This window comes from Ochlerotatus camptorhynchus, unplaced genomic scaffold (genome assembly GCF_037179485.1).
Source record: "Ochlerotatus camptorhynchus isolate MF236.1 unplaced genomic scaffold, CSIRO-AGI_Acam_v1.1 ptg000357l, whole genome shotgun sequence".
NCBI classification, from domain to species: domain Eukaryota; kingdom Metazoa; phylum Arthropoda; class Insecta; order Diptera; family Culicidae; genus Ochlerotatus; species Ochlerotatus camptorhynchus.
Window position 1 is genome coordinate 6333777 of NW_027040845.1, and position 10121 is coordinate 6343897.

At 44.1% G+C, this 10121-nt stretch overlaps 1 protein-coding gene across 1 annotated transcript; it reads left to right on the plus strand.

Annotated features, from left to right (window-relative positions):
- The first annotated feature begins 5271 nt into the window (after positions 1-5271).
- Positions 5272-9738, plus strand: LOC135709206 (ubiquitin-protein ligase E3C). The gene is made up of 9 exons (XM_065231433.1): positions 5272-5786; positions 5981-6118; positions 6188-6815; positions 6876-7340; positions 7401-8168; positions 8229-8373; positions 8436-8657; positions 8730-8820; positions 8877-9738. The coding sequence occupies exons 1-9, from the start codon at positions 5463-5465 to the stop codon at positions 9429-9431; spliced, it is 3336 nt and encodes a 1111-aa protein (XP_065087505.1). The 5' UTR covers positions 5272-5462; the 3' UTR covers positions 9432-9738.
- The last annotated feature ends 383 nt before the right edge of the window (positions 9739-10121 follow it).

Here is a 10121-nt window from a genome sequence, read left to right on the forward strand (position 1 = left end):
GAGGCAATCGTTTTCAGTACATGATTTTTTTTTTTTTATTAATTTATTTGTACAGGCTCAATCGAATAAACTTTACAGAGCCGAGTTATCATTTGCATTATACATGATTCATGTCTTAAATCTAGAGTTAAAGGAATTGAACCGATTACTCGCGGTCGTCTCGAGGTTAGTGGAGATTTACAATTTTTTGGATGGGGAAAGGGAGAAGGAGGTTTGAAATATGATTTATTATACAAATATTTAATTAATCCTAAAACATGAACTTATTTCTATTCATCTTGAAGACAAACATAAAAAAAAACTACACGCACAATACACAAACTAAACACAAGGTTAATCAAACTTACAATCTAAGGTTAGTGTTCTTAAAGTAAACATATATGAGTTTCATAAACTCCAGATCACGTCTAGCCAAAATATCCCGAACTGGAACATTAGGTTGTCTACCTCGAGCCCGAAGGGAATCGCATAGCTCAGATCTGACTCCACGATGCTCAGCACAAGACCAAAGGATGTGATCGGCGTCTTGGTAACCTTGTCCACATTCACAGAGATTGCTGTCTCCCAGCCCAACACGAAACAAGTGAGCGTTTAACGAATAGTGATTGGACATGAGGCGAGACATCAGACGAATGAAGTCTCGACCCACATCCAACCCCTTGAACCAAGGACTCTTCGACACCTTAGGGATGATCGAGAATAGCCATCGTCCCAAACTTCCTTCACTCCATTTATTTTGCCAGCTGGCGAGCGACTGTTGACGATAAATGAAGAAAAATTCATTGTAGGCGATTTGTCGATCGTAAATATCGCCTTGCATAGCGCCCACCTTAGCAAGTGAGTCCGCCTTCTCATTGCCCGGAATCGAGCAATGAGATGGGACCCATGCAAAGGTGATGACAAAAGATCTTAAAGATAAAGCACTCAGAAGCTCTCGTATTTTCATGAGAAATCAGTACATGATCGCCATCGGCAATTTGTAATTCTGCATCAAAGGCGGTTACAAGTTTCAAAGGAATCCGTCCATACGCCAGGAAGCGTTTGTCATTGTCAGTTCTCTTATTAATTATCCTCACATCTCTCATCTTCATCAACTCCCACGTTGTGTCATCAATAAGATTATACTTAGGCTGTGTTCCATTTGGCGAATTTTCACTTAAACTTGACAGATGGAAAATTTCCAAATTAACCTGCTATTCCAGCAGACTTATATCTGACAGACAAGGAATCAATTTTGACACACACCTTCTCGAAAATTGGCCGATCAACAACAGAGGGATTTTCGAACATTATAATTTAGTTTCGAAGTGTCAAATTTAAGTGAAAATTCACCAAATGGACCACAGCCTTAGAGCCAGAATCGATCAACATGACGATTTCAACACCCCCAATATCACATCTAATTAACTCGTCATCATTATCCCCTACGTTGTAAACAGATAGGTTTTCTTGTTTTTCTCTACCAACGTCTTGATCTTCGTTGACGTGGAAGACACGTCTGGGGCGTTTGAACAGGTGAGAGGGTTCATTTGCCATAAAATTTTGCTTTCGCTTTCTGTCCACCACACCCTAAACATTCAACATTTAAATGCAATCGATCAACAATGGGTAAGAATTATTCATTAAATTTACTTACCGAATCTGAAGAATGGGTTGAACTAGGGTTCGAGTTCGAATGACAAACCATACGGAAGTGACCTACTTTTCCACAACGAAGACACGTTCTCCTTGCCGATGTAGGTTGAATCCACAGCGTTGACATCGTGATCTTCTTTCAGATTGGTTGATACGGTTAACGGAGCTCTCGATTCCTTTGTTGGTCATCCTAGCTGACTGGTAACGTACAGACTGGTATGCATTCACAATTTTGGTGGTGTCGTCCAGCGTCAGCGTTTCCTTCTCTAGCAATTTCTGCCTAAGGTCGTCGGAAGTGTACTGTATAATCTTGTCGATAATCGCGATGTGTCGGCTTTCAGTTTCGGTCTTGCCAAAGCATATTTTCTCTGCCTTTTGTTGTACTCGCAAAGCGAACTTTTCAATTGATTCACCTTCTTCTGGAGCCAAAGACCAAAACAAAAACCGATCAAAACTGTCGTGGTGCTTAGGAGAAAAATGTTGACTAAGTTTGATTTTAGCAGTTTCATAAGGATCTGCATCGGGATCAGCAGAATCATCGTCGATACCGGGTAATCCAAAATACGCGCTTTGCAGTTCCATTCCACCCATTGCCAGAAGTTGCATTTTTCGTGTGGAACTCTCATATACGTTCGAAGCAGCCATAACACTTTCAAACCATCTGATCCACATGGTCCAGGCATTGCGAACTTCTGACGCTGGCAGGTGTTTGTATTTAAAGTGTGGTAGGTTGTACGATGCCGGGTTGAAGAACTCTCGATGAACATTTCAAATGGTCCTATCTGCTTAGATCGATTCTCTTCATCGACTTTCTCTTTCGTTAATAACTCAGCCGCAAAACCTTTCCCTGTTGTATTTGACGTTTTGGACGCTAGATAAGAACCTCCTTTATCAAACTATGTGGTAGAATTAGCGCAAAATCTGTTTGTATAGCAGTGGGTATGAAAAGAGAAAGTCGATGAAGAGAATCGATCAAAGCAGATAGGACCATTTGAAATGTTCATCGAGAACTGTAGGTTCTGATTTATAACCTGATGACTGGCACCATTTTCTTCATCACCTTCCATGATCGTCCGAATTAATTTCCGTCGATGATCTTCACATTACACATGCAATTAAAAAAAATATATATATAAACATTCCTATCCGTAATTCAATCGGTAAACATTTTCCCCATTATTAATATTTGTCAGCCGTAATTCAATCGGAAATGTTTTCTATTCCTTCTGCAACCGTAATTGAATCGGAAATCCATACAACTAACAATCTTTGGTACCTCATTTTATATCAACCGTAATTGAATCGGCAATCATTTCTTCAAACCATAATCAAATCGGCTGTATTCACTCCGAGATTCACTCTCCAACCGTAATCAAATCGGCAATATTCACTCTCTACCCGTAATTTAATCGGCATCTCTATTTCAACCATATCAATTCCATTATCATTCACCCGTAATTAAATCGGTTTAGCTCTTCTAGTTTCTCTTCTTTTCATATGCATGAATACATTCCATCATTTCAAGGTCATTAAGCCATTTCATTTTCCCAGCTTGAATCTCATGCTCTAACCACCCTTATCACAATTTCCAATTAGAACTAAAATGCACTGCATACTTACAGGTATACAAACCAACCGGTTATTTTTCCTCAGCTACTGGAATAATAAAACAAAATGGCGTCTTCCAATATTCCTCGATTTTTTTTTTTCAACTCACGCACACGAAAGTAAGAATCGAGGTAGGTATGAGTCAACCGAGTCAACACGCTATGAAAACTGGAAGTTCAGCTCTTGCCATTTCTTTCTCTATCCACATACACACACACACACACACACACACACACACACACACACATTTTTCTTCGGTATCACCATTTCAGCGTTGCTTGCCTCCTCGTTCTAAAACAGACCACCTAATTTTCATTCATTTCTTTTTTTTTTTTAGATTCGGAAGAGATCAAAACAAAATGGCGTCTATTGGCTTGATTTTATCCAACGCGTTCTCTTTGATTTTTTTTCGCTGTTTTCAAATATTTTTATTCTTTTCCGACACTATTTTCTCTTTTCTTACCTTAAAACAAGCAACCGGAATAACCAAAACCTTGCCAAAACCACTATTTTTATTTTTCGGAACTTTTTACTCGTCGCCACGGTTTGTGATAACTTAGGTAGCTCAGAGGTCGCGGGAAGCCTAATCCTGTGTGACGAGCAACCATCGATCCCCTCTCCCATGTGATAGTGTTAGTGACAGGTATAGCCATTGACTATATACTACTATAGAGATATAGGGGGTTTGTCCCAGTTGATATAATAGTGTGGTATACAGTAAGTGTCGTCTACCACAGTTTCAAATAAGTTTTGCACTCTCATTGGTGGAAAAAATGACAGGACAGCGAACAAAAAATATTCGATTAGTTGTTAATCGAGTAATTAAAAAATGGGACATCTCTGATTTTGGTGTGATTGTTTTGATAAAAAAGCGCGCAAAATTTCATCTCTGCCGAGGGGGCAGCTAAACCACTAAATTACCTTGCATACTGGGGGTATTCATTGATGAAAGGGACCGTGCAAGAGGACACTAAAATTGAAAGTTTTTCTTCCGACAGTTTCATCTTAGTATTCATCTTTGCTTATACATTTTATGAATAATCAGCAATAGAAATTTGCCAAAAGGTATAAGGAGATTTCTATCCGTGCAGCAGCATCCTTGCAAAACCGAGAGAATTAAATTTTTCAACTGTAGATCAAGTTTTGGAGCATCTCTGATGAATCAATTTATCAGGAAAAGTGAAAAAGTGTTCCGCTTCCTATGTCTCACGGCAGAAATTTCTGCTCACAACACTCTTTATGGCGTTCTCCTATTGATCACCAGAGGTTGAATCGATCGCTTAGTTTCTATTAGAAAGGCGTTTAGGTAAATTTTTCCCCAGATAGAAAATTTCACCAAACTATGAGTTATGTTTGATAACCTTTTTGATATTGAGCTTTTAACTGCTAAACGCTTAATAAACAGTGTACAAGTCACCTTTCGTGTCGCTAGTGCCGCTAGTGTCGTGGAAATAATAGAAGTGTGAACCATAATCTTAATTTATAATATTTGGTCTAAAGCCAAGAAATTTAAAATATCGAAACAACATTTCTCGATTACTTTTTCGAAGGGACGTGTCAGCTTTTGTAAACAATGCATTTGATCATCGATTTGACGTAATTGGTAGCTCGTCCACGCATGCTAACACTACCATCGGATAGGGGAAATTTCCCCCTACCTTATAGTGGTGTTAGTATCCGTCGGTGAGCCACCAGTTACGCCAAACCAACGATAAAATGCATTGTTTACAAAAGCTGATACGTCCCTTCGAAAAAGTAATCGAGATTTAGATATAATCAGCCAATGTGTCTCGCCCCCTGTGAAAACCCACTCAATTTTGAGTTATTCTCATCGGCCGTGAGAGGAAATCCAGTCGCTAAAAAAATCGTTCGAAGGATTCCCAATGCTGCTCTGCATGCGGAAAACATCGTCATCATCATTCGATGACGATTTGTTGATGATCGAGAATGACCGATTTGTTGCTCTGTCATTTTCATCATCCGTCATCCGTCCGCCGGAGAGGAAAGAGTGTTGTCAAAAAAGTCATGAAAGTTGTACAGCTGATTACATTTGAAGCACAGCAGAAAACACAAAGGTATTGTTAATGTGTTTTTCGTGGTAGAAAAATTTGCTTCCCAAATTTGCATTGACACGAAATAGATTATAGGACGAGGATCGGTTTTACGCAATATCGTGCAAACAGTGTTCGTAAGTGTACGCGCGTCGACCGTACGTAGTAATGTTCAATTTCGACGGAGACTTCCGTCGAAGGCCGCAGCAAAATCTCGGTGGTGCATCGCAGAAGTCGGACCGCATCACGATCATCCGGAAGGCGCAGCAGGAGCGCCAGAAGCGGGAGGATGTTCGCCGGCAGCAGAACGGTGCCGTGGTAATTCAGAGCTCGGTACGCAGTTTCATCCAGCGGCAGATTGTAAAGCGACGGGAACGGGATCGCTTCGACCAGTATCGGAGGACGTGCGGGGTGCGCAATTTGCAGGATCTGGAGTACCTGGTCAGGCGGATCGAGTTCTTCTACCACATCAAGCAGGACGGCGAACGCTTGGTAAGTGTTGTTGAGTGGGATTTGTGCGGCAACAGGTTCCATTCGCGTTCACGGTAGAGTTGATCGAAGGTCATTAAACTGAGATGATGCAGGAAAATCGATTTTTGATTTAGTGTGGGTACAGGGATTTGCAGGAAGTGATAATATTGTGATGGCATTGACCTTAGGAGGGGTGTTTTGTTTTGGTTTTCTAGATTTTCCTCTGCCAGTATGCGATTAAGAATCCTGGCGAGGTTTTTGGAGTGGCCGCGTCGCAGTCGATGTGGACACATCGAATCAAGAAACTGTTGGGACTATGCCTGCAGCAAATATTTCTTCCGGAACATTCACCGGTAAGTGGGGTGGGAGGGGGAGTCTGGTTGACATTTTCAAGATATTGACTCTGATTTCTGCTTCTGCAGACCATTCCAATGCGGATGCTGGAAATCTACTCGTCCCACACCTCCATCGACAAGTACATCCCCAAGGACAATCCACAAGTGAGCCGCAACTACCTGGAGAATATCTTCTGCTACCTTATAAGACAGAAGTATTTCAAAATTGTGCGTCAGTTGATAGAGGAGAAGATTCCCCCGGTGGATGAGGACACAACAGCGATTCCAAACCCGATTGCCGATGCGTTGCTTAAGATGTTACTCCGCCCGTTGAAGCTGCTGCCCACGTCAAACGAAGCGTTCAACAAGAACATCCTGCAATCGTTCACGTTCCACATCCTGTCGCCAGGATTTTCCGATCAGATCAAATACTACATCGTACCATCGCTGGCCAAGAGTGGTGACTTTCCGTACATCTGCCTGATGCGGTTCATTGCCGAAGAGTACCAAGTTCGGTTGGACTATCAGAACACTATTCTGATCGATATCGATGACGAAATGGACGACGGCGCGGCGACGACCACGATGACAACGACAGCCGGCGAGAGCTCTGCCGGTGCTTCGAAAAAGGCCCGGAAGACTCGGGAAAAGGAAACGCTGGTGCTGTCCAGTTCGCTGCTGTACTGTGTGATGAAGCTGGGCGATGCAGCATTTGGTAGGATCGATGAAATCGGTATATTGAGGAGGTGCATTACGAACGATTTACCATTTTTAGATAAACTAAACACGGAAGAACTTTACGGAGCCTATGTAAAGGTTGTCTCGTCGATGGTAAGCAATATCACCAAGCTCCCGCGGCTAGCGAGTGAAAGCTACCACAACCGGCACGATGATTCCAGTGATTCCGAATCGGAGCCGGAAGACGTTCCCATGTTGACAAGCATAGAGAACCAAACCCTAACGGACATCATCGGCATGCTGAACGATAACAAGAGAGTGTCGTTTGTGGTTCGGTACATAGACGAAGTGCTGGAAAAGCCGGATATTGTGCAGTACCTGTGCTTGATCTGTCACAATCTGATGACGTACAATCGGCTGGCAGTGTACGAGTACAAGCTGCTGTACATGTTGGCATCGAAGCCGCAGTTCATCCGTTCGCTATGGTACACCTTGACGGCGCAGACGGCCAGCCAAGGATTCTCGTCACCAATATCGTTGCTGTCCAAGGGATTGACCATCTGTAAGCGCACTCAACTGCGGTAGATCGAATGTTTTGATGAAGTTTGCTTTCCATTTCCAGCCAAATACGACTCGGACAGAATCGTCCCGATTCTGGCATCGTTTTGCGCCTTGTTCGGGCGTCTCATTGCAACCCTCAGCGACACAGAATTCTGCCAGGAGAATGTCCTTCCCGGCACGGTTAGTAAAATCATGCCGTTCACCCTCGCCGAAATCATCCCACTCAGTACGACGTTGAAGGAGATTTCCCTCGGGCTGGTCGAGCTTGCATTCCCCGAAACCCGTTCCTCGCTCAAGGACAGCTACCGAACGATGCTGACGTCGTTGAACAACGAGTCCACCACCCACTATCGGCTCAAGTGCGACACCAACGACCAAAGCAAAAACGTGTGGCCCCATCTGCTGAAGGTATGCGTATCGTTGCTGCGGCAGATTCACACCCGCGATTTGCGGAGAGTTTTCTGCCCGGAAGGCCACTGGACGGCTCAGAACCTCAATCTCCCACTGGACAAACCCACCGATTTGCATCTGTCCCGTGGCAGGCGAGGTCCACGGCCTTTTCAACCGATTCGGGATTTCACCCGAGAGGATGTGGAGGACGGACCGCCGCTGTCGACGAAGCAGATCCGCTCGATTACGATCCTGCGGGAGATTCCCTTCGTGGTGGCATTCAACACGCGCGTCGGGGTTTTTCAAGGTCTAGTGTCGGCCGACAAACTCCGGACGCAGGGTGACCTGCAAGGCTTCCTACAGGGACCGTCCATTCAGCTGACCGTGCGGCGATCGCATCTCTACGAGGATGCGTTCGACAAGCTGAGCCCGATTAACGGTGAGTTGTCGGGTGATCCTACAGACTGATTTTGAAGGGGGATTTTTTATTTTTTTGCAGAACCCGATCTCCGACCGAAGTTTCGTATCGAAATGGTCAATTCGGCTGGGATGCGGGAGGCCGGCATCGACGGCGGTGGAGTTTTCCGAGAGTTTCTTTCCGAGCTTATCAAAACTGCATTCGATCCACATCGGGGATTTTTCATGTGAGTTCCGGAACAAGGCTCTTTTTTTTTGAGAAATATTCGAACATTTTTTTCTCCCACAGGATCAGTAAGGACAACATGCTGTATCCGAATCCGAGCGTCGGCAAGATTGTGGAAGACTACCAGCGACATTATTACTTTATCGGGCGAATTTTGGGGAAGGCACTGTACGAAAATCTCCTCGTAGAACTACCGCTGGCGGAATTTTTCCTATCGAAACTAGCCGGAAAGCACTCCGACGTGGACATTCATCAGCTTACGTCCCTGGATCCAGTGTTGCACAGGTTAGTTTTTGCGTAGACTTGCTAACGGTTCGGAACGGTTAGCTAAACATTGACTTATATTCTTCCCGACAGGAACCTGATGTCGCTGAAGGCCTACGAAGGGGACGTCTCGGATCTGGGATTAGATTTTACGATAGTCTGTGATGAACTAGGTGAAACTAGGGTAAGTCGCAAATCTCACTTTCTCCTTCCCACTCTGACCGTCCAATCCTGCCACAGATAGAGGAGCTGAAACCGAACGGTGCCAACATCACGGTCAGCTCGTCCAATCGGCTCGAGTACATCCAGCTCATGGCCGACTTCAAGCTGAACAAACAGATCCGTTCGCAGTGTCTGGCCTTCCGGCAGGGCCTGGCCAACGTGCTCCCCGTCGAATGGTTGTACATGTTTAGCAACAAGGAACTGCAGGTGCTGACCTCCGGAGCGGAAATCCCGGTCGATGTGAACGACCTTCGACAGAACACGCGCTACGGAGGGGACTTTACGCTCGAACATCAAACGATTCAGCTGTTCTGGAAGGTGGTGGAAGAATTCGACGACATCCAGCGGCGACAGTTGCTGAAATTTGTCACCAGCTGTTCCCGCCCTCCGCTGTTAGGTTTTAAAGATCTAGATCCCCCCTTTTGCATACAGAATGCCGGCGATACCGATCGTCTTCCATCGGCGAGCACCTGCATGAATCTGCTGAAGCTGCCGGCCTTCGAGAAAGAGGATGTCCTGCGGGAGAAGTTGCTCTACGCCATCCAGAGTGGCGCCGGGTTCGAACTGAGTTAAGGTAATCTGTGTGAGTTGATCGACTGTCCATGTGTAACATTTTATGTCCCTACGGTTTGGGTTCCACTTCCGCTTTTTTTTCCCGGTCTTGGTTGGCAGTACTGTGCGGGGTAGTAATTGTGTGAATAATAGTTTTTCGTGTCACGATGAATGCAATTGAATCGCTCCATATTTCAACCTATAAGTATAATTTATTTCGCGAGAGAATATTTTAGCGCTAGTGTAGAGGCATCCTTCTCTATTCAATGACAAATTACATTATTATGAAGTTGAATGCAAAGAAATAAAAAGGCGTAATTTATGAGAACACCTTCGATCCAGTTTGATTACCAGAGAAAGCCTTGTTGCAGGTTGTTGAGATCAGTGGACACCCGGTTCAGCATTCGTCACTCATCACTCATCACTCGTGAACATCAGGGAGGCTAGAGTTGCCGTTTCGAGTTTTTTTTTTTTGGAAATCAAACCAATTGTCATCCGAAGCCGATATCAACAGGCAGGCATGGAAAATCATTTACATTCATTTGCCTCTAACTTTTTTCATCAACAGCATTCCGCAAAATGATGCATAGATCTTTAGTAGGCATTGTTATTAGCTACAACTTTTGTTCATACCTCAAATCTGTATCTCTTATGCATCACGGATTAGAGCGAGCAGAACTTGTTACTGTTTTTCAGTGAATGTAACATACA

Bases quoted from the DNA above. Each gene is read 5' to 3' on its own strand.
- LOC135709206 (XM_065231433.1), top strand. From the start codon at position 5,463: ATGTTCAATTTCGACGGAGACTTCCGTCGAAGGCCGCAGCAAAATCTC. The intron at 6,119-6,187 runs GTAAGTGGGGTG...CTGCTTCTGCAG, and splicing joins TTCTTCCGGAACATTCACCG to ACCATTCCAATGCGGATGCT. The intron at 6,816-6,875 runs GTAGGATCGATG...TACCATTTTTAG, and splicing joins GCTGGGCGATGCAGCATTTG to ATAAACTAAACACGGAAGAA.